We start from the raw sequence: 24,269 nt of genomic DNA, 5'->3' as shown, positions 1-24,269 counted from the left end.
CATTTGCTAGACTACATTCCGGAATACTCTCTTGCAGCTCAGTATATGGGACTTTTGAGTCGTTATTCTGGCTTAATTAGCATAAATTAAGACACGAGGAACAAAGAGAACAGTCTTACACACAAAGGATGCTGCTATCTTTACAGTGATCCAACAGGGGGAAATATAATTCATGCAAATGAGGCAAACAGATAAAGGCTCTCTTTGTCTAAGTGTTCTATCTATCCGATGGCTAAATTTAACTGCTGCACTAATAGTGGGGTTTTTGATTTAAAAAAAAAAAAAAAAAAACTAGCACAGTGTACTGGGATTATGCTAGTAAAAGATATTTTTGAGTAAGGTCTCATTACAAGACATGTTGCAACACATTGTTTGAAAATTGTTTTGATATTTTCCCTCATGATCCTGTTCAAGTTTATAGGTTGTTATATAGCTTGTACAACATTTAAATTTCAGTGTATGATATGCGTTCATCATTAGTCAACTCTCAGCTAAGCTCAAGAGATTATTATACACTTTGGTTATTAATAACACTAAGGTCATGCAAAGATGGTCAATTGAACAAGGCTGTAAAGCCTAGAAGCAAATTATAAAATTGGTTCAATTTACATAGAGATAATTTGCTCTCAGAACACACTTTATCATGCACTAATATTTGGAGTTCTCTTCATAATTTTAATTGGTTTGAAACATCAAAGCAGGCTGTTGATAAGAGTTCATTAATTAGATAGAGAAGGTCTTGTTATATGAACTTTTCTTGAGGCAGCACAGGAAATGGCCTCAGTTTTGCTGTAAGTGAGTGCTAGAGCAAAGGCTTTTGAAGAATTCTTTTTTGGTCATACTCTTTTTTAAATTTAATTGTCAATTGGTCCTGTTAATGAATACATAAACATTTGGCTCAAGAAACAGCTTGAAAAACACATTCTGCCTAATGACTGGCCTAGTTAATAGTTCACTCTTTGTTTTTCTGCAGCTCCAGGGATCACTGAGGAGAAAGATTGAGGGCCAGCCTCCCGGATTCAGCCCCAAAAATGGCCTCCCCTGTGTGGGCTCTGGCTCGGACTTCAAGCGTTTTCGCATGGAGACCAACGCTGTGCGGCCTGGCCCTTGTGCACTGGGCACAGGGCAATCCCAAACTCTGCCAGGAACCCTGGCTCACCCACTGCACAGGAAGGACAACTTCATGATCCCCCACAGTGTGGGAAGTGACCTGTTCAACATGACTCTCCGAGAAATGAAGAAAGAGCCAATCGAGGTGCATGCTTGCGGGCATTCGGCAGTGGACGCTGGCATGATGCCGTTCGACTTCAAAGATGAAGGTGTCGGTCAGATTGACCCCGAGCTGCAAGATTTGTTTGATGAGCTCACAAAGTCAGTACCCTCACTCAACGATCTAGAACTAGAGAAGATGCTCAAGCACGATGAAGACTTCAGCCTGGATCTTGGCCGGCCTAGTTCAGCTGGTGCGGCGCACCCCTGCCCACACCTTGACAAGCCTATCAAAACAGAGTATTCCTCCGACTTTGGGCAAGCTACAGGGGGCTCACCTCAACTGAGGCCTGCCTCTGCTGGACCTTCTTTTTCGATGACTAACACAACCTTGTCCCAGGTATCCCAAGCATCGGCGACTCCATCTAGAGGCCTGCCGGCCTGGCCTGAGCTGTCACATGCTGAGCAGCTTAAGCAGATGGCTGCCAATCAACAGCAGCCCAACTCTCTTCTCCACCACCATCAACAGAGCCCATCCGGAGGTGTGGGTAACTGGTCTCCTGCTATGGGTAGTCACTCCTCTCCCAGTCCCTTTGGACAGGACAAGCCCTCTGGCTCTGGTCCTCAGTGCCAGCAGAGAATTAGCCCTCAAACTGCCAGTCAGAGTAAAGGCATGACCAACTGCCTGTTCAAGCCCAATGGATACAGTGCGTCAGGTCACACAGACATGAAGGTTCTCAGCAGTAAGCCAATGCTGCATTTTAGCCCTAAAGGGGCACCTTCTTCATTAAGTCAAGAGGTACCCCTCATGTCTGGAAACCACAGTAAGTCTGGCCCCCAGCAACCTACAGCAGGCCAGAGCCATCCCTCTCATGCGGCTATCCATTTCCAGAATCCACAGCTTCCCCTGCAGGGCTCCCCATGCTTACAGCCTAAGTCCCTGCCTCAGAGGTCATCACTAAACCAGCATGGACCAGGGATCAATTTCAAAATGGCTCCACAAAGACAGGTAAACCCTAAATAACAATATTACTGCTAGAAGATATTACTGCTAATGCTGGACTAATATATATATCTGCTGAAAAGCACTTAAACACTCATGAAAGCACTTTAGAACTTTATCTCTCTCTCTCTCTCTCTCTCTCTCTCTCTCTCACACACACACACACACACACACACACACACACACACACATACTGTTGTACAGCAATTTATTCCATGCTGATTAGATCATTAGCAGAATATCTTTTTCTCTAATCTTTTAGCTTGTGTGAGTCTGCAGTCACAAGTACTTGGAACAGTTACTAAGCGTATAATACTTAATTGAGTAAAGCTACCATACCAGTTTAAGATTTATTTTTCACTTTCTGTTCAGTTGCACTAAAACATTCGCTGATTGCGGCAGAAGATTGTTTTAATTGTCTTTTAACACAGCCATAGTGTCCCTATCACACACACTGTATTTTCTGCATCTTCCATCTTCTTATGTTTGCCCTGAGCTGTCTGCATACATACTTAAGCCCAATGCAGTGCTGTTAGCCCGTTGTTCCTGTCATCATTGTTTGCATCTCAGCGGTGGCAGGGTGGATTGAATATGCATATCCCCTCAAAGGCCTTTGACGAAGCCCTGGATTGCCAGAGCGTGGTGGATTAACATGCGAAACTTCTAATTTCTCCGCCTGTCACAGTCGTTCGGCATCAGGGCATAGATGTGCACAGCGGGATTTGCTAATTGGAGGTTGTTAGCTGCAAGGGACAAGTTGTGGAAAATGACAGTAATCTGCTTAGCCCAATGCCGGAGGTTGAACTACTGATTTGTTATGATTGGGGAGCTTTAGAACATCCCCCTTTTCAGCACTGTACAAACAGAATCTCTCGCCTTTCTTTTGTGTGAGCTGATAACGCAAGCCACACAAGAGGGCTCTCTTAACCCAATTCAAAAAGCAAGTCTTAGGGCACGTGACTCTGTGGAGAGGAAGGAGGGTGAAGGCATCGGGCTGATTTTTACACCGAAGTTCAGCATGTTTACATGCTATATTGACCCGCTAACACTAGTACAACCCTCCATTACTGTGCAGTTTCAAATCTTTATTATTTATCACCTACTTTACTGGGAAACCTTTAAAAAAAGTTGCTGTCTTACCTGGTTAATCTACCCTCAGAACAAATCCATGAATCTGCGGCAGGATTCCTTTTCCTTGCTTATGTGTGTTTTAACTACAGAAATGTATGGTGCAGATTTTCAGACATTCCAATATAGTTTTCTGTATAACTAAAGTGTTTCAAGTCCAAGTGCCTTGTCCTCCACCACTAGCGTAGCCTAGAAATACTCCACTCAGTGCTTCACAGGTGTCTTTTTTGTAAGTGAGTGTCGATGATGAAAGTCAGACTGTGGAGATGATGGTTGAAACAGCACTGGTGGAATTAAGTAGCTTGCATGAAAACAGAAGATAGCTCTCCTGCTAGGATAGACTCTTCCCACAGTGCTCTGAATTAGTAATACCATGGAAATAAAGGTCTCAAAAACAGTGCCACAATCCTGCTTGAACATGGGCGAGCGGCTCTGAGCTTCGTCCCGCAGGGAGCCACTCAAAAATACCCCTAAAGAGACCAAGATGTTGGTTCTGTTTCTTGTTTTCTAGTTCTCACAGCCTAGAAATCAAACGTTAGCCTCAAGTATGTCAAACTGGAATCCATATCTATAGTTGTAGATCTGGGACTGTCTCAGAGGCCAAATGGTATCTTCTCAGAGATATGAGATTCTTTCTCACTTTGAAGCCAATAAAGCATCAACAGTGAAGCTTTATCAAATGAAGAAAGCTGCCCTAGAACTTAAACTGATATCTGATAAGTTTTGATTGAAGTGGTGTTATGCTGACTAGCCAGTTTTGGTTGCAGTCGTGATCCCTGTGGTGCTTGGTTTTTGGTATGTTCGGAGAGACTGTCAGTACGCTGGTTGAAGTTCCAGGCAAGAGATGAAGGAACGTCAGAGACACTCACTCTGAGAAACGTCAAATCAAACTGGAATAATGCACGTTACTCTGAAGTATAAGGGATTTCTCAGAAACAGATGCAGTAGGATATCCTTGCTTTTTATACTGCTACAAGTCCCTTGAAACTCTCCCAACAAAATATCAAATACTTCTTAACTGATATGAAACCCCTGAACCTATAGGCTTTACTATCAAAGGAGGAACGCCACTCTACAGCATATTTATGCGATGAAGAAAATCAGATGTAGGTAGGTGAGTGTCTTGTTTACAGTGCCATTCTAAAAAGTCGAAAATCTGCATCATAAAGATAAGGCAAAAACAATTTTCATGAAAGGTTTTTTTTTTTTCCCCAAAGCCATCCCACATCAGTATCTTTTAAAGCGAAAGGGGGACGAGAGTGCCCGGTTGTTGTAATTTTGCTGTGAAGGGAGCCTCTTGTTTCCTGGGAAAGTGATCCCTGGCAGAAAGTCCAGATGCCGAGCGGCTCCCTGGGGACAGCGTCCTGCCTCCAGACTGGAGGAAGCGATCTGTGAGAGTGCCGAGGCTCGGCCTGGAGGCCTGTCAGCTGCCTATATCGGAGCCTGAGAGGGGGTCTAAATCACCGCTCCCCTTTATGGCGTCCGCAACCACATGTGGCATTCATTTATGATATGCTAGCGGAGAACAAGAGCGAAAAAGATGGAAAACAGCTTTATGACACATCGGAATAACAAAGAACGGATTACAAAGCTGTCCAGCTAACTGAAAGCTCCCCTCTCATGCCTGCATATAACAAAGCTTGTCCGGAGGAGCCGACTCTAGTGTAATGTGGACACAGTCTGGCTTTGTGGTCAGAGCCTCTAAGAATGGGCATAATTTCTCACGGTGCAGTTGACAAGTTACAGTACAATGGAACAAATAGATCTAGCACTTTATGCTATGGATAGTGAATAGTTTGAATATAACCGTCTTGTGTTACAGTGTGGTTTGAACTGAAGCGGTAATGGCGTACATGGAATGCGATGAGGTCAGTTACAATGTGGATAGTCATGCAGAAACACATCTTTTATTTTTCTCCTTAGTTACAATTGGATTCTTATTCAATTTATTTGCACAAATACACACAGCTACTGTATAAAATTACTTAAGTATGTTCAAAAAAAAAAATTATATATATATATATATATATATATATATATATATATATATATATATATATATTGTTATTACTCTTTTTAGATTCACTTCAGTTTTTTAGGACAAAAAACATGTGCTCCAATCTTCGCCTGGTATGAGCAGTTCAATAAAATTGGACTTAATGCTGTTCACTGGCCCTCTAATTAACTAACCAGACTTCCCAAAGCTGATACACTTGAGCATGTGATCTGAGACACTTCTCTTCATCCTCTCTCTGAGACGGTCTGTGTCTCTGTAGATAGAGCCGCTCTGAATAGCGTTGAGGCCCTTCCTCTGTCTCTCCCTCCCTCCCTCCTTCACTGTGTCCTGTCACAGTATGGAATTCCTCCCATGACAGAAGAGGGCTCTTTCAATGTTTTCCAAGCAGGACCTCTGGAGAGAGCTCCCCTGTTAAGACATCTGTTCCCAAAGTAATAGCTCCTCGAAATGTGGTGCTCCAAGGCCCATATCTGTTTTTTGCCCTGGGAAATGTTTTGTGTCAACACTGCGATTGACATTGTATACACACTGTGTGTTTGACTGGAAGGGATAGCACATAGTCGAGTTGAGTTTGCTCAGGAGGGAATGCTTGACGGAAGGTTTAAAGGCTAGAACTCTTGTCTCTTGTCAGTTCTCACCTCTGACGGTCTCATAAATGTTGGATGGATTAGACGGAGATTACTTTCTCAAGCCTCCAAAACACACAAGCCATTGTAATCACTTAAGCATGTATCAAATCTCAGCTATTCTCAAAGTCGGTATTATTCATTGATTGTGTCGCATAAAATGATTCTGTGAGGAAAACATTATGCGTTTCTGTGCATATTTTGCAAAGGCAAATGGACATTTACAGATCAATTAGCATCTTTCGGCACATTAAAGTTTTAATCTTTTCTGCCCTGCTAATATGGCCATCTAGCATGTTACAATGAAACTCTTTATTTACTGTTGAGGTGGTCTGGTTTCTGTCTTCCAATAGAGGTAAACTACTCTTGCGTTCTCCTGTATAAGCCTTAGTCAGTAAGTCATAAAACATCACTTCTCCTACACTGACTGAACTGCTATGGGAGACTTTTATTCACATATATATGGCAAAAGTAATCTAGGTGTTTGGGAGCAGTCATATTTTGATGGAGCCTCAATTGCTCTTTGTATTATTTTTTTATTTTTTCCCCCACAATCCAACTTATATTGGAGGGAGGGCTCAAAATTGATTCCAGTCAGTGGGGCTTTTCAGGGCGAATCTGTGCTTTTCCTATGTGCAGGAGTAATGGTGAAGAGGTCTGAATGTGGCAGTAAGAAAAGGGGGATGCAGCTGGAGAGAGGGCGAGAGAGCGAGAGAAAGAGAGAGAGAGAGAGAGAGAGAGAGAGAGAGAGAGAGAGAGAGAGAGATTGGTATGCAGAGCAGGAGCAGGATGCAATATCTGGAACCAAAGAGTCGAACAAGCAACTTTTGTGACCCTCACACGCTTTTTACCAGCGATTTAAATTCAGGTGTTTTCAACACAAATTGAAATGTCAGCAAGGCCATTAATTTGATTTCCAGTTGAAAATTAAGGTTTTAAAGACCCATTCACTCAAGTGTAAACATGTTGACGCCCAGAGTCTTAGGCTGTGTCGTGTTTTCAAAGGACAGATGTGATTTTTTTTTTTTTTTTTTATTGATTTTGCACATTTGTCTCTCTCAGCAGTTCAGCTGGAAAAGTTTTTTTTTTTCTTTTTTATGGCTTATATAGTTCTGTTGTCATTTTTTGCTTTTATTGGTTTTGGATTTCTGAACTTGACTTGTCACTCCCCCCCCCCCCCCCCCAATCTCTTTAAATTTATAATCAGCATTTGAAACCCTTCTACTGCAGCTTGCCTACAGTCAGTGTATACTTCAGAAAGAAGAATAAAAGACCAACAGTGAATTAATCTTGGAATGCATGCTCCCTCCCCGTGGCAGAGTGAATTTGTCCTGTGCTATCAGCAATTGGGTTGAGCCCCACAGGAACACCGTGATAGGCGTATTGCTGCAGGGCTTCCACGCAGCCATCAGTCATAATGTAATCCCTACCTCTCTGATATCTCATGAATAACTCCCATCACAGTGCTATTTGCTGACAGCTGGAGTCTAGAATGAGACTCTACAAAGTATTAAATAAAACTGTTAAACAGAGGGGGAGAGATGCTGCAAAAAAAAAAATGCATATACCTAAATCGAGATGTATGACTCTGATGCATTTAAATAGTGCTTGGTGGAGACTACTGAAAGTAGTTTTCTAAAATTATTCTATTATTTGGGTGGGGGGGGGGGGGGATTAAAAACAATTCAGGAAGCAGTAAATCTTCATTTTGGTTCATTCCAAATGAATGAGTTTTATGAGCGATAAAATAGTGTGGGAAAACCAGTGGAAAATCCGAGTCACCTCGTAGAGGAAGTCACGCACAAAGTCCAGTGGATGTTTGCCATCTAGTGGATGAACTGCAAAATTGCTGCCTTCCCATGAGCTTTGTCACACCATCACTATAACTAACCAGCAGCAAACCATCTTACTTACCATTTTTGTCTCCCAAAATATCATAAGGTGATGCCCTCTGGACCACGTCTACCATCTAACGGCCGTTTGGTGGATGTACCAGGCCAGCCTGTGCAGCAGCAAAGAGCCCCTGTTCCAAACAGCCAGCAGAAAACTGCAGGCAAGACTCAGGGCATCCAGAGACAGCTTGGCCCAAACCAGTACATTATCAGTGAAGCGGTGAGTTACTGTGGCCTTTAAGTGTAAAGGCAATTAGATTCAGTCATATGGAAGGTAGAAATACACAGAGCATGGTGACATTTAACTATATTTATAAACCTGTATGATGAGTATGTGTATTCTAAGTACATGTGCAGTCGGTATAACTGGGGATACTTGCATGTGTGTAACGATGTTCAAAGCACCTTGTGACCTCTGTTACATTACAGGACAAGGTCAGTGTTCAAGACCAGTTCAACCGTCACTTGGCGAGGCCACCACCCGACTACAAGCAACCAAGGAGTGCAGCCGGGGGTCCGCAGACAAACCTATACACAGGTCCAGTTCTGAACTTCACACATTTAACAACAGCAGCGTTTAAGCTTACCATCAAAACAACTTTGATTTCTCAAAGAGTAAAATGCTATAGGATGTGACTGATATTGAAAAATCTAGACCTAAATAACACAGAGCTTCAGTCTGATTTCTTTTTTTGAGATGATACTGTACCTTTGTGAGTGCAAAGCAAGCACACATACATTCTCTAATCTTTCAGTAATTCTTACTAATAAATTAATGAAAGATTCACCCACACTCAGGAATAACAATATTGGTGTTCTCCCCGTCTTGGGTTTTCTGATCATCTAACTATTGTGAGGACTTAATTATTTCATCGATACTACATATGTGGAGGTATATCAGAACATGTTTAAATGTCCTGTCACATGCTTTCATGTGTGTAGGTATGAACTCTCAGCCAATGACCAGTAATGGTTCCGATCAGACGGATGTGCAAGCCCTCTCCTGCCAAATACCCGGAAGTCAAGGTTCTAAGATGATGCCCACTTCTGGAGAGAGGAGATTTGCCACTGGCCCAGATCCTCACCAGTCCTGTCCTGGTCAGCAACGCCAACACAACAACCAGGGTAGGCTGGGATTACATCAGAACAAACCCCAGTTCCAGGGCAACAGTAGCCCAGGGATCGCCTTCACACCCAATGCTGTCTCAAACGTTCAGCATGCCAGGACCAGTGGGGGACAAGACAGCTTGCTTGGGCCAGGACTGAGTGGCATGACCCCTGATGCAAACAGGCTAGATCCTGGCATGAACTGGACATCAGGTGCCAAGCAGGTTGGGGTCCTGCCCGGGCTTGATGTAAAAATACTCCCTAACACAGCCCCGCCTCAGGTTGGACAGACTGACATGGCAGCCAATCACTTTCCTCCGAGGCCCATTGGCCCACCCAATCAGGTCGCACCGCATTCTGCGTTGCTCCCGGCCATCAGAGGAACAGCCCCCAGACCGAGCCTGCCTCGAATGCCAGGTTTACCAGGGGTCAGCGGTTTGAACCAACCCTCCCCTGAGCAACAGGCGTGCACGACCACATTCGCGACGCCAAACCACAGCCCCGGAACCTTCCAGAACAACCGTCCAGGCCGTCTCACTTTCGACTTTCTGCAGGATGGAGACAACACGGTACCAGGGATCAACACGGATTCAGACTTCATTGACTCACTTCTGAAGTCAGGCTCCGGCAGTGACGACTGGATGAAAGATATCAACCTGGAGGAGATTCTGGGCAGCCACTCTTGAATGGGAGTTTAAGGAACACAATGAGAAAAATGGACTGAACTGTTCTGATTTCAGACATTTCGAGCCTGATCAATCTTGACTCAGATATTGGACAGCATTTTTAAGATTTTGTAAAGCTCTTACTCTGTTTGGTATCCTCTTATTTCTGCTTATTTGTATTTATGTGGAAATTGTATTGTTTTATTCTTAAAATGTTTTTTCAGTCTAAACAAATGATGTGTTTTAAAAAGGTCCTTGAAAAGAAAATGAGATTTTTCTATAATCTTGACTGTTTTTTTGTTTTTTTTTTATCTTGACACTTATTGCATCTCCCTTTGTTCATGCCAGTGGACACTGTGAAATCAACATTGTTCATGCAGCTGTAATTTCTGTGAATGCTCATTCAAGCTTTACGTGTTAAATGCTCAAACTGCCTAATGTTACAGCTTGGTGAAAAATACACTACCACTCATTCTGAAGTGCATAACAGTAAATTTTAGCTTTCTAACTGTAGTTATGGGTGATATTTAGTTTGGGATTCATAAGGAAACTGCGTTCTGTGTAATGTGTTTTCAACTCTAACGTTGTCCATAATGTTTTTATAGTTGTCACACTCAAAATGTTGAAGTTTGTTCTATGCCAATGGAGTGAATACATATGTACATGATGGCTATTGAAAATTCTAGAACATGACGTTACATGTTGACAAATTCTCTTGCTATAAAGTATGTTTTGATAGGACCTATCAGTTATTGTATTTATACATCTGTTTATTTCATTTGTGAAATGTTATTTTTTATATGATGCATTTCTCTCTATAATGCTAAGGTTATAAAAGTGTATATCCTATTCTGTCAATTTAGCCTTTGAATACTGACAATAAACTACAACAAAAACTTGTTTCCAGATTATATTTTAACCATTTGTAACTACTTGTAAATGTTTGACCATGTTAGATGTTGTTCTAAGTATGTTTTATATATTTAACATCGATTCACTGACCTTAAACAGCAATATTTAAATAGCATTGTTTAAAAAACAAAATATTAAATGCAAAAACGGATGGAATATGTGCATTGCTATAAGCAAGTCAGAAATTCACTGTACAGTATAATAAGGGCAACATAACAAAAGACTTTTTCAGTAAAGACTTTTGTTTAAATTTCATACAAAATTTCATTTAAAATAAATAATGAAGAAATTCATTACTTGACCATAGATTGTGGTCATAATCGAAGGTGGGACTTTGTAATGAACAGCTCAAAAACGTCATTCAGAGTTCAGCAATCAAGACTTTGTTGTCAATTAAAATGAAATATATTGTAATGCTTATCCTCACAAATCAACAGAAAATTCTGTCATACATGAACATGGTCAGAAAAAAGGCACTGTCCCATTCCAGCTGATTGCAGCTCCTTCCCATTTGGTCCTTATTGTCATTTCTACAGAGGGGAACCTCTTCTCTGGGTCTCCCTGGATGTCTCTGTTACCTTCCTCCCAGTGGTGAGAATGTGTGTCTGAAACAACAGGAGACAGAACTATGGAACTAACATGAAGATTCCTAATGAAATAAAAAAAAAAACTTTCCCAGGTTTAGCTCTCTCCCTTTCTGTTCATTCAGGCTTATCAACTCAAACTACAACCTGGTGTCTCCCTAATCGTATTAATGATACCTCAAATGTATCAAATACATGTAATCACTTACGTCACGCTGGCGTAAGATGTTAATGTGTATGAACATACGGGAAGACAGGTACTACCTATGGTGAGCATGGTTGTACTTTTCTGAGTGGGTTGGCCGTTGTAGAAGTACAGCTGGAACAGGTGCTCCATCTTCCAATCAGACAACAGCGAGCAGTTGGGGCTGAACAGGACACTGTAAGTGCCGTTTATGTTGCAGACCCAGATTGGCACCTTTGGTGTCTTCAGCATGCTGCCCACCTACCAGACCAGCAGAGGGCAACAGTGAGACATGTGACAAGGTACAGGATACTACACAGAGACTGCTGAGGAGAAGTATAGCACTGTACCGCTGGCAGGTTGGCATGCTCCACCAGCTCCCGGCTCCAGTGCAGGTATCCCACATCGCTGCGGGCTTGAACCCCATGGAGAGGATTGGCAAGCAGGTTACCTTGGTCATCGTACAGCAGTGTTCCATTGAACACATTAGGACTAGCCCGACCCGTTAGCAACAGGTTCAACAGTGCCTGAAACAGATAAGCAGTGAGCAATGAGACTCCCAAACGTGACAACAGAAAGCCTACCAATGTCATATTTCTCCTGTAGTAACTCTACCGGGATCCAACCAATATCCATTTGCCATGGGTTACCTTCGGTGTTCGGCCAGAAAAGAAAAAAACATTTTACTTACTTGACGACAGCCAAAGTTGCCCAGGCTCAGGTGTAAAAGGTGAGTGGTGGTGATGTCCAAATCCTCTCGCAACCTTCAGTTAAAAAAAAAAAAAATAAGTGACCATGCAAGCATCTCAAAATTTAGGTGACCTGCAACTACAAAGGTTTCGATAGACTCACCTGTCAAGAGTCCTGGAGAAGATAAGACTGTAGAGAAACAGAATAACCCCATGGCTCCCTTCTTCTTTAAACTGGACAATGGAACAGAAAAAAAACAGGCTAGTGCAATTACTTTCACCGTCAAATATAATTAGGTAACTTCGCCCGTCATTACAGAATCAAATCAATGTTACGAACATAATTTGGGTACAAAGTTAACGTGTTCTATTCACAATATCTGTATAACTCAGCTGAGGAAAAGATATTATGCTCTCAAAGAAGATTAACAATTGAATTTGACGGTGTTTTAGACCAAATGAATCTGTTACAAAAGACTCTAACATTGTACATAAACTTAATATTTTAAGGATTTTCAGAGATACCTTCTATAATATAAAATAAACTGGAGTGATAAAAAAGAGTTGTTAATGACATGTCTTTTCAGGCTATATCACTCAATAAAGAAACAGTGCATGTTAAACAGATATGTATTTGAAAACTTACACACTGGATATGCTCATGTATAAATTGTCTCATATCCTCTTTCTTCCTGAAGTTGAAAAGCTGTAACTGCAAAGTAAAAGTCTGAATTCAACGTGTTCACCCTAAACATGTCTTACACACACAGAACTTACTTAAAGGTTATTTATTCTATTAAAAAAAAAAACAATTAAAAAGCTAACAGTCTTGAATTGCTTTGTTTAATTTGTTTTTGTTATTTAACAAATGGTACAATGTAGGCCAGTGGATGACTGACTTACAAGGTTCTCTTTGACCTGTGTAATTCAACCTAAAGTTAAGTCTGAGAAACCTGAGAGATCAGACGACATACTGCAGACAGTACCCTCTCTGTAAAACTGTCCAGTTTGTAGTCCAGCTGGGGAGTAAAGCACCGCTCCGATGTTACCAAGGAGACGGTCGCAGCCCTCTCCTCACCAACTGTCCACAGAATGTCTGTAAGAGCAGCTGCCAATGCCCTCTCCTGCTCTTTGACTCCTACCTCCGCCAGGCTAAAAAAAAAAACAACAGAAAGAAACATTATTGTAAGTGTAAGAGGGTAAGTTCTTTTGTAAGCACAAGACTCTGAGATTTCATGCCAAATCATTTTAAACTTAATCTTGATCTATAGCATTAACCGGCTAGTAAAACCTATTGCGTTTACCTTAAAAAAAAAATGTAGTAATATAAAGCCAACGGCCAAGCGTACTCCGATACTCAGGCTAGTGAGACAACAGAAAAACCACGAGACGACCTTTGACTGAAGTCATATTCTTACCTTTGCATTCGGCACTCAGAGTTGACCTGCCGCGTGAAGAGCAGGTATTTAATGATGTGGGCCTGGACCACCATTTGAATGGCACGACATCCTCCCTGCAACACAGAAATCCGGCTTGGAATGGACTCAACCGGGAGTGTTTGTGTGCGCTTATCAACTATTGATCAAATCGTCTTTAATATCTAAAAAATCAATGATGGAAAATACATGTTGTTTACTTTTTTACTGAAAGATCTGGGTCACTGTAAGAACGATATTATGTCAATTTTACAAATAAATCACAAATGACTGGAATTCAGAGAGGCTATTGGCCTCATCATCCAAAATACATGGGATATTACTTTAAGAAAGTGTTGGAACACACCAAACTGTAACGCTATCTTATTCTGCTAACGATATAAAGGGCAAAGTGTCAGTGCACAGTGGAAAACACCTTGAGACGCATTGGCTTAATCGCCGGGTTGAACTGTAGTTAAGTCGGCCGGGAGCTTCAGGCTCATTATAAAATAATGAGTTAGTTAGTGACGTCAAAGCCACGAGAAGGTGTTAAAAGGCTAATTTAGCTGATTGAGTTGAACTGAGAACCATGTTCTACCTTTTAAAGGAAAGTTAATTCAGAGACAAACCGTTAGACCGTTCAAAGTCGGAACCTAATCCTTTGACACTTACGTAACTTAAAGCCAAAAGGACACAACACAGCATTTGACTCACCGCTGTGACATCCATATGGCAAAGCATACGCATACCATGTCTGTTCACATGTTTAGGGGAAAAAAAAGTCATTGTTCCAGTACATGTTATGATAATGCCTGTTACCATTTTAGTGGTCTGAAAGCTAGGCATTGTAAAGGGGGAAAAAAAAGTACATAAATATTTAAAAAGTACAGTAGAGAAAGTAAGGCTTAATGAGATGAAAAGGGAAACTTAATTGTAGGTAGAGTGCCTCCAGGACACTCACAGTATTGCTCCTTTAATGAAGATACATGACTGTACACCATTCACTGTGTGTGTTAACATGCAGTGAGTGTAAAAAGAAGGTAGAGTTTAACTAGGTAGGCGGTACTATTTATGTACATTTCTGTATTGTGCGGTCGCCACGCTCACTGCACTGAACCTGCCCGTGCCTGCCCGGCCCTTTTGTTCTCACCCAAGGAGCATTTAAACTCTAACTCATCGACTTAACAAACCGCACATCAAAAGCGCAAGGATTGTTTTCAGGTTGTTTACACGTTCTACTACATACAAAGAAGTCCAGATGTATATTTGACCTTGGATATGGTTTGTTTGATTGTGCTAGTTCAAAAAAGACAAACATTTTTTGAAAGAGAGGAGAGGGAACCTATGCTTGCATTTAAGATCATTCCCAGAAATACCGTGTGTGACCATCAGCGATCTAACGCTGTCTATGGACCACCGTGTCTGTTCTCACCCTCTCTGCCTCCAGGGCATAAGACAGGTCGGAGTAGGGCTCCCGAAATTTGAAGAAGGATTTCTTCCACTCATAGTTGAACAAGTGAAAGGAGTTGCCGAACAAAATCTTCCTCAGACTCTAGAATGAAAAAACAAAATATATCCAAAAAGGCCAAATAAACATTGTCAAACACACGTTTAAAATTACAGAAGCAATATTCACACTTGCTAATTTTATATTCATACAATGCACTGTTCTAGTCTTCCATCGCAGAAAACAGCACAAGTTTGATTACAGGAAGAAATGTGGTTACATGAAGAATTGCATCAGCTGACGCACAACCTGTTCATAAAACATAAATGAATCGTACTTTTTTTTTTCTCTACGCAATTCACTGCTTAAGAAGATCATCAATAAATGAACAGTCCATACTCCTGACCATTTTCTGTGGCTCTAGAAACACACATACACACTGACTCACTCACCTACCCACACACCCACACACACCCCCACCCACACACATACACACACACACACACACACAAACACAGGCTGGGTAGCAGTGAGGTATGGCTGGTGTCAGGTGACTGGCTTGTTTTCCAGAACTCACCACGGCTTGCTCAGGCAAGACATGGATCCCACCCAAACTCTTTGCGACAGTCAGAGCTCGTGGGATGGAGTAAGGCACAACCAGTCCGTTGGCCTGTCCATGGTTAGGCTGAGCAGTGGAAGAACATCTGGAAGTGTCTTCACCTTCTTCTTCAGGTTTAACTCTCTCCGGAGGTCTCTGTGAGGGAAAAAGATGAGAACGATGGTAAACAGGAAACCAATCGCAAATCCGGGGACTCAGGCCCCACTGAAAAAGCCCATCTGGCCTAAAAAGGAACTTAGCAAAGTCATTTATATATTAAAATTGGAGTCTGTGAAAGCGACCACTTTCTCTCTCTTTCTGTCTTTCTCTTACTGTCTCTCCTTTCTCTGTAAATTCTCCATTACGGACAATTGGGGCAGCTGCCTTCCATTTAGTTAGAATTTTTTTTTGTTTTTTTAAAAAAACGAATGTCCAGTTAATGAAGCACTTAAAAGAAATAGGTGCGTGTTGCCTCTGGCGACAAATCAGACAGAGAATAGTGCACTCACATCCTGGTTCTTCTTCACCTCCTCTTGCAGGATCTCTATGTAGCTCTGTCTGGAGGGCTGTAAAGCCCTGATGGTCTGTAGGAGCTCCTCGTAATTTGCCATTAAAGGAGCTTCTCGCGTGTGAGTATCTCATGAAAATTCACTCACACACACAAGAATCAGCAAGCCGTGCCATAAAGAGAGGAGGATGCGTAGAACGGGCAGAAACAGACTGTGTGTGCCCAGACAGAGAAAGAAACGGAACTCATATAGCTCTCTTTGTGGTCACAGATCTACCTGACAGAGATTAAATGACAAGACTGCAGAGCAGTCTCTCTCTCTCTCTCTCTCTCTCTCCCACTCTCTCTCTCTCTCTCTCTCTCTCCCTGTCTCTCTCTGTCATTCTCTCCAACATACTCTCTCTCTCTCTCTCTCTCTCTCTCTCGCTCTCTCTTCTGATTGGACAGAAATGACATGCGGCTACCTGAGAGGTCTGTGGCTGGCAGAACAGTTATCTGAATAAAATTTGTTTTAACTACACTTATGCCACAGGTTAGGGTAGGGTGTAAGTTAGATGTGTTCAGATGATGTAGGCTCACTGTTTAGCAAATGCAAACAGATCTAGCATTCAAAGTTCACTTTGCTCTGTTGATTGAAATACTTACTTTATTAATACAGTCTTGCAATTCCAACCTGAAAAATAGAGCACAACATTTTGTTAAAAAGAAAAAATACGTTTTAAAAGTTCAATGAAATTGTAATATTACAGCAGTAATATTCACTGACATTGTTGTAAGTGTCTCTGAGTGGGAAATCTACCGTAAACAACCGTTACAACACTGACATAATGGCCCTCAGCAGAGAGGAAAAAAGTGACAACTGATAACCTGCCAGCATCGATCTCATGCCACTCTTACCCGCGAGCGTTGAATATCTCTCTCCATTTATCCAATTCGGCTATCTGGTCGAGAATGTCGTTTAGTTCTTTGTTTCTGTTCTCACACTGGTCGGCGTTGTCTCCCATCTGCAAGTCATATAAACCGTGGCGAGTGTTGCAGGTGAAACACTATTTATTTATCCTCATGACGTTTGCAGGATAAGTTCTTTGGGGTGAAAAATAAACGGAGAATGCTAAATGAACATTTAGTAATGTGTCTCTCTAACCACCCAAGCCGTGTAATGGCAACCTCCCTGTTTTCTAGATGAATGTTTCAGTGAGCGGCTGTGTTACAGGTACCGTTGTACTCGCTCGTTCTCAATTGAGATTCCTTTCATTCACAGAAAGGTGACCCGCTGTTCCAGTCCACAGCATCGCCATACGGAGTAACGATGCTATAAGTATTACTATGCTATGTCTTACGTAAACATTTTTAAATTATTACAAAAAGTTGCTTATTGCAGCCGTTATTTGGCCCTTTTAGTCTGACGGTTTAGCGGTGTCTGGGTCGTTTTGCCAAAACAAATTCTATCAATTTCAGCTCGCTATTCGATAATTCCGGAGTTCGGTGCCTGTCTTGATAAGATCATTGATCTTTTTGGCTAATGGAATTGCATGAGCGCCGGTTTATTGGGATAATACGTAGAATACTTGTTTTCTGGCACTTGGAAATCGTAGAACCATTGAACGAGCTACAAGTGTAAATGAACAGTCACCACAAAGAAAGGCTCTTGACTCTTAAAACTGTCATTTCACTGAAAAGAAATGTGCAACTCGACGTATAAAGAGAAAATGTTCTTAAAAGATACGAATCAGTCCGCAAAAGGTGAAAGTGTGCTCTGGTATAACAATATTAGATCTCATTTAAAGATTCTGAGAACAGTGAAAAAATATTTTAGAAATAAATGTGGTGCATAAAGACACGAGGAGACAATACTTCTCAGAATATTTTTCCATGGATTATTGAAATGGCTCTGCTCTGATTTATTATAATTTATTTAACCCAAGCATGTCTAGTATTTACCAGTTAAGTTAAAATGGTCACTATTTAAAACAGGCTACCATTCAATGAAATACTTTTTTAATAAACATGCATATATAAAGGCAAAAAATAATAAGTCACACAATAATAAGTCATCCACCCTGTACATACATTTATACATTTACTTACAGTTTCTCTTAGTGTGTGAGAGAGAAAGAAACATGTTTCTCTGTAACCATATTCATGCCCATAGTTACTTTACAATATACTCTATCAAATACAACTCTTAAAATAACTGTTATGAAAGTTTAAAACTCTTAGGGAATATATTTCTTTATATTTTGATTAAAGGGAATCTTAGGCCTGAAAAGTGTCCATATATCTGTATATAATATTATGAGTATTAATTATTATATTATAATATTCTGATATTTAAGTACTGTCAACATCTGAATAGTCAATAGCTCAAAAATATAGCACTGTGGTTATGGTATAAAAAGTAAGCAAATAAATAAACATACAAACAGGTAATTCTAGTTTAGGATTTCAAGGCAAACTACTACAACCTTTTTGAGTTTACTTGTTTTCTTGAAATGCATCTGACCTATACATTCAGTAAACTCAAAAAGAGTAGAATGAAACGTTTTTTTAGTTTGATGTTAGACTGGCTTCGTTCCTAAATTTCTGAAACATGCATTATTTCAGTAACACCTGTAAGTGATCCTAAGTAGTTTAATTTAAACTTGCCTGACAGCATACTTACAAAGTGATTATCAATAGAAGATGTATGAAAGTTTCAGAGCTTACCTTGTGGTACACTGCTCCTTAGATGTGAGATGTGAATGGAATAGCCTGATCGTACAGTCATGGGAAGAATGTCTGAGCTGCGAAGGTCATTAAGTCCCCAAATCCAGGACCTCAAGACCTTGTGCTTATATACTGGGTACTTCATATTCATGAGGCAACACACACTGGTACATTTTTATGACGCAAACCACTTTCCATTCCTCCTCAGTCCTGACAGTGGGAGGAGTTGTCCACTTTTCTGTAATGAGTTTGTTGTGTATTTTCTGTTGTTATTGCATTAACTGCAACTCTATGGCAACAGTGCGGATATAGCTTTAGGTTACCATGGGTGAAAAAGGATTTTTTTTTACAAAGAAATTACATAAATTATGTAACAGAGAAAATACATTTGGAATTTTCCTTTTTCAAGCTGGCAAGACCATTTAACTAATCTATATTTGTCTTCAGAGGTTGTTGTTAAAAATACAAAATTTGTGCATAGACAGTGCCACCTAGTGTTTATTTTGTATTAAAAATCCCCTCCAAAAGAAGGACAAAAAACAATATGATGGCTCATTTTTAATTTGTGAAACTGAACTTTTGAGTGTTTTATAGCAAAATATCCCATTGTAAGGAGTGCTATAATATGTGATTCACTAGTTCATCATTAATATATCGTTGACCAACTAGTTTCAAAACAATTATACCCATATATTATTTATGTTTTATTTATTTATTTTCAGTCAAAAACAGGTGGATGATTTTTCCATGAAGACTTAGTAAAATACAGTGATTATCATTTGTAAAAGGTGTGCTTTTCATACATCATAAGGTAAATAATCTAAACTAATAACAAATATAACAGCTTTCTAATACAATACCAGGGCTTCATATTATCACAAACTCTGTAGAATTATGTGTTTTAATCATTGGCACATTTGGGTGAAAAAGACAAACATTTTAATCATTACAGTAAAATATGTTTTGTGTGCTTCTTTTGCATCACATCACAGGATTAAAAATCAAGACATGACAAATGGACACAATATAAATTTGTTTGTAGTACAGGATGGACGGTGCCATACCAGCTTCACAGTTGAATTAGTTTCAGTAATTAATTAAATTAGTTTAATTAATTACCCGCTTAATATTGAAGTTTGTTTTCTCTGTCGAAAATATTAATGAAATTTGTGAACTGTGCTACATGTGTCTTTCAGTAATTACTACACACATCATGGAAAATGGAAAGTTAAACCCTACGCATAAAGAGAAGGCTAGCAACGGTGGGGGAAAAAAAAAAAACTCTGAGTCTACGTGATGACTAAGTGAAGCTCTTTTTTTGTTACTTTTCAGCGGGCCCTTTGAAAGACAGTAATTGCAGTGACGGTAAACAAGACCTGCAATCAGTGCAATTGATGGAAAGATAGGAGCGCCTTCTCTCAGCACCTGTGAGAGTGAGTTAGGAGCAGTCTCTCAAAGGGCCGGCATCCTCCAGGTTTATCTTGCACGTGTTCTGAAAGGGAAAAGGTCGTGGCTTAAGGGGCTCAGATGTGCCTTGGCCATTCAGATGTAAACAGATGCTGTAATGTCCCAAGACTCCTATTGAGGGGTGTTAACAGACCCAACGCAACGTCGCGTTGAGGGGGTGGGGGGGTGGGGGTGGGGGGGGGCGAACAAAAGGACCGGTCAGTACATGAGATCCGCAGCCCCCGTGGTGGCGTCAGACTCTTTGGCCTCCTGGAAGGGAAACTGAATCCCTGCCAGACGGATGAGCAGGATGTTGAGGCCGTGGAGGAGGAAGGTGAAGAAGAGGAGCCAGAAGGAGCGATCGAATTGCTCGGTGTGCGTCTTGTAGACGAAACTACCTTCGTTGTAGTTGGCGATGCTCTCTGACAGGCGGTGCAGCTTGACTTCAGAGGCAAACAGTATCATGACCAGGCAGCTGCACAAACCTGTACAAATTTCACAGTTCAGTCCACGATGACATATATTCTGCTGTGATTTAATAGGTAAGAGTTTTGCCCATAATGTGTGCTTTCTCTAAAACATTCAAATGGATTTTGATGTTGTGTTCTCCATTACTTTAGACTTTGTCAAAATACATTCTCCCTCCTAATTTAGTCCCTTCAAAAGAAAATTTTGACTTTGTCAAAAAGCAAAGGTCAGCCTGAGGAACTAAACAAATCACTCTCATCACTTATCACCATGTTGTGTCAGTTTTGACATAAAATGAAGTAAAAAAACAAAAAAACAAAAAACATAGCACTCCCATTCAAAATATACCACTGAATATGGATAAAGGTATGTGGTTTCCTGACACTGATTTGAAGCCATTTGGGCCCGAGGTGTGCTTACAATACCATAAGGAAAGCAAAGCACAAAACACAGCTTATACCAGATTGCTGTAAGTGATCCCGCTGTAACAGACAAGTTTTGTGTCTTAGATAGATCAATTATGTGGACAGGTCAAATGGCCCATTAAAACCCCAATGTCCATCATTAACTGAACAACAGGGGGTACCTGATACTAAAGCTGGAGAGGATGTCCAGCCAATTAGACGGAGGCCATTTGTTTCCATCTTTTTATTTATTTAATGTGCAGACCAAAACACCTGTCCATCTCCTAAAAAGGCTTATCTCCACTCCTCAAATCTCACCAGGTCTTTTTGTATGTGTGGGTATGTGAGTCTCATTTTGTCTGTGTGCACATACGAGTCACATGTTATCTGTGTGTGTCCGTGTGTTTCATAATATCTGTCTACATATGTGTGTGTTTGTGTTTAAGTGTGTGTGTCTTTGTGTGTGTGTTTCATAGTATCTCTCTACATTATGTGTGTGGGTGTGTGTGTGTGTGTGTGTGTGTTCCTACAGCTGATGAAGTTCCACAGATAGAGGCCAAGTGGTCCGTGCAGCGTCTCATAGGGACTACCAAAAGCGTTGTACATGAAGAATCCAGAGCAGATCAAGGAGAACAGGATGAGTACTCCACAGAAGAAGATGACACTCACATGGAGACTGGCAGGGATTTCATCCACCAGGTCAGGAAAAACTAAAGGGAGAGAGAGAGAGAGGGAAAGAGAAAGAGAGAGAGAGAGAGAGGTAGTTTGGTTTTAGGCATTATCACTAGTAGATATGAAGTGACTTGATCTGAAAATGATTCAAATTACATGTGACATGCCGAAATATCTTCAGATCAGAATTTAAAGTCCCAAAGAATGAGGCACTTAAAACGTATCCTTGTCACAAAAAAATTTATGTCAAAAAAACGATCTGTGGAATGTCTCAACGCCCATAAAATTCGACGGTATTATTGATGCAACACAGGCGATATGAGATCAGACGATAATCTAATCCAATGTCTCTGAGTTAATTTGTAAATATCAGCAGCATGAAACAACAAAGTCAACATAGTCACTGATGGCTGAACACAGAAAATTGCTCATTACTGGGCAGAAATCTAGTTTAACGGCATTGCTCCAAAAGCCAGTTGTATTCCATCCTCAAACCCTCAATTTGGACTGATGAGGACAGTGGTCCTTTGTTTTTAATACATGGGCAGCTAAGTCATGCAGAAAGAATCTTTCCTGTCCCTGGGTTGTCTCCAAAATTCATTACTGAAGTATTTTCTAGAGTTTGTAACAATCAGGAAAGGGTCATTGTTGAAAGTTTAAAATTGTGTGTGGGCTCTTTGCAAGGGTTAGATGTTTGAGACATCCGTAATACTGTAGAAAACATATAAACCTCGGACAACATTTGTCGATTTTTCATCGCATATTTTTATTGGCCGAACTGGCAACATCTCAATTTTACTTCATCAAAACCTAAAAACGTTCTAGTCGTCCCAATTCACAGCTCCTTAACTACTGACAGCCCACGCGCACTCACTTGTTAAAACATAGCGGAAGAAGAACTTACATAGCCCATGGGACTCGGTCCAACTATTACGTATGTACCATTAAATTTGCGCTGACAGGGTAGAGCAATATACAAAACTCACTCAGTGTCAGGAAAAGATGAAAAACACAGATAAATATGACCCACTTGATTCAAGACCTGCAAACGTATTTGTATAAACTTGCCCCTGGGAAAACTGAACCACAGCAGTGCTCAGGTATCTAGCTGCTGTTATTTGTTTTAGGGCCTGGAAATAGAGATTACTTAAACGGGAACTAAAAGGCCCTTGCAGTTTCTCGAATGAATTATTAATGTCTCTTATGAAAGCTCATTTTGTTAATCTTGGCTAATAGATACAGTTGTAAGATAACGCGTCACTATAACCGAATATCTCCCATGCTATCTTGAGATACACACACTTCATTTTCTCACGGCGCAAATACAGGCTCAGCTACTCACAGGAGAAACGGAGAGGTCTTCCGCCCAGTCCACACTGTTTCAGTCTCTGACCGTGGAAGAGTCCGTAGCTAACCCTCCCAATAAATTTGTCTAGTTCAGGTCCAGTGGCGTTGACCAGCTGAGCACCGGTTTTGCACAAAACTGTTGCCTTAACCCAAAACTGTGTTCCCACTGCTGCCGCCACAATCAGGACGCAGGCAAAACTTAACACTCCAGCAACGGAGAAAATTATTTTCTTCTGTTTACTCGGCATTGTTGGTCCCTCTCTTGATCTTCAGTATTTGTATTTACGCTTACAGAGCATCCTGAAGTTAAGATATGACATCCTATTCTCTGGGTAGTTTTCCGGCTTGGAATCTAAAGTAATGTGCATCATCTTACACTAATGTTTTATCTAAATAGAACGCAAAGCTCAGAAAATCCAGCTACTTTAGAACACATTTGCAGCATAAGGTTGCATGTTCAAAATGTCCCCTGGATATTGTGTTACGTTTCTCGTTTTCGCTGTCATCCGTCTCCAAGTTACAGGAGGTTTAAATTTCTGAGTGCGCTCAGCAAGCACGCTAGTGAGGGGAGACCGTCGCCTCTGCTGACCTTAAGTCTGATTGGTCGCAGCGAAGAACCCCTGTGCAGCATTAAACAATTTCGCTCTTCAGCTGGAGTCATAAATGTCGAGTTTATAACGTTTTAATGTAATTTATAAGTGCTGAATTGAACATAGTTGACATGAGCACAATTACTATGTAATCAGCATTTCAGTACCAGTGCAGTGAACAGAAATGAACCCACATTTTTAGAATGTTTATGAACGGACAGGGCCTAGCACTGAGATCACAAAACAAAGTTTGAATCTGATGGTTTGAAACAGACGGTCTGGACTGAAGTGGACGACACAATTTACTCAATTGTCCAAACAGTGGGACTGGCTGACTTTACTGGGTTTGTCTAAAGCTCTGTTGGTGTCATTAAGCTACGCTGTGCTTCGCTTTAATGTAGGCTGCAACTGATATTAATGATGAGCCAACATTTCAAAAAAAAAAAAAAAAAATAGAAACCTTTGAACAGAACGACAAAAAAAGAGGATCTAATGTCTCCACCACCATTTAGCTCGCCCTTTGATGTATCTCTAGAAAGAATTATATACCTATGGTCAACACATACTGTGACTTTTTCTTAAATAAAGCTACTATTTATTCTTATCCATTGCGAAAGAAAAGAAAAGTTTTAAATGTGATCAGAGTTGCAAA

At 40.8% G+C, this 24,269-nt stretch overlaps 3 protein-coding genes across 3 annotated transcripts in view; 1 reads left to right on the top strand and 2 right to left on the bottom strand.

Annotated features, from left to right (window-relative positions):
* The window catches only part of maml2 (mastermind like transcriptional coactivator 2), a 33,295-nt gene extending 23,552 nt beyond the window's left edge, over nucleotides 1–9,743 (top strand). The window contains exons 2-5 of the mRNA XM_030777401.1: nucleotides 974–2,218; nucleotides 7,925–8,095; nucleotides 8,305–8,413; nucleotides 8,818–9,743. Of these exons, the coding sequence (XP_030633261.1) occupies nucleotides 974–2,218; nucleotides 7,925–8,095; nucleotides 8,305–8,413; nucleotides 8,818–9,668 (2,376 nt within the window). The 3' untranslated portion in view covers nucleotides 9,669–9,743. The remainder of the gene's footprint in view (nucleotides 1–973; nucleotides 2,219–7,924; nucleotides 8,096–8,304; nucleotides 8,414–8,817) is intronic.
* A 1,278-nt stretch (nucleotides 9,744–11,021) lies between these two features.
* Nucleotides 11,022–16,988, bottom strand: mindy4b (MINDY family member 4B). Its single transcript, XM_030777998.1, has 12 exons — nucleotides 16,882–16,988; nucleotides 16,630–16,657; nucleotides 15,456–15,632; nucleotides 14,864–14,983; nucleotides 13,435–13,529; nucleotides 13,003–13,168; nucleotides 12,663–12,728; nucleotides 12,180–12,250; nucleotides 12,019–12,091; nucleotides 11,678–11,854; nucleotides 11,408–11,588; nucleotides 11,022–11,164 (listed from the first exon to the last, which is right to left on the bottom strand). The coding sequence occupies exons 1-12, from the start codon at nucleotides 16,986–16,988 to the stop codon at nucleotides 11,022–11,024; spliced, it is 1,404 nt and encodes a 467-aa protein (XP_030633858.1).
* A 3,367-nt stretch (nucleotides 16,989–20,355) lies between these two features.
* On the bottom strand, nucleotides 20,356–23,275 carry clrn1 (clarin 1). The gene is made up of 3 exons (XM_030777425.1): nucleotides 23,023–23,275; nucleotides 21,539–21,718; nucleotides 20,356–20,621 (listed from the first exon to the last, which is right to left on the bottom strand). Exons 1-3 carry the CDS (start codon nucleotides 23,273–23,275, stop codon nucleotides 20,356–20,358), a joined length of 699 nt encoding a protein of 232 aa, XP_030633285.1.
* Nucleotides 23,276–24,269: the final 994 nt, after the last annotated feature.

Source organism: Chanos chanos, chromosome 6 (genome assembly GCF_902362185.1).
Source record: "Chanos chanos chromosome 6, fChaCha1.1, whole genome shotgun sequence".
In the NCBI taxonomy this organism is placed as follows: domain Eukaryota; kingdom Metazoa; phylum Chordata; class Actinopteri; order Gonorynchiformes; family Chanidae; genus Chanos; species Chanos chanos.
Note: the sequence above shows the minus strand (reverse complement) of the source record. Positions and strands in the feature narration are given on the sequence as shown.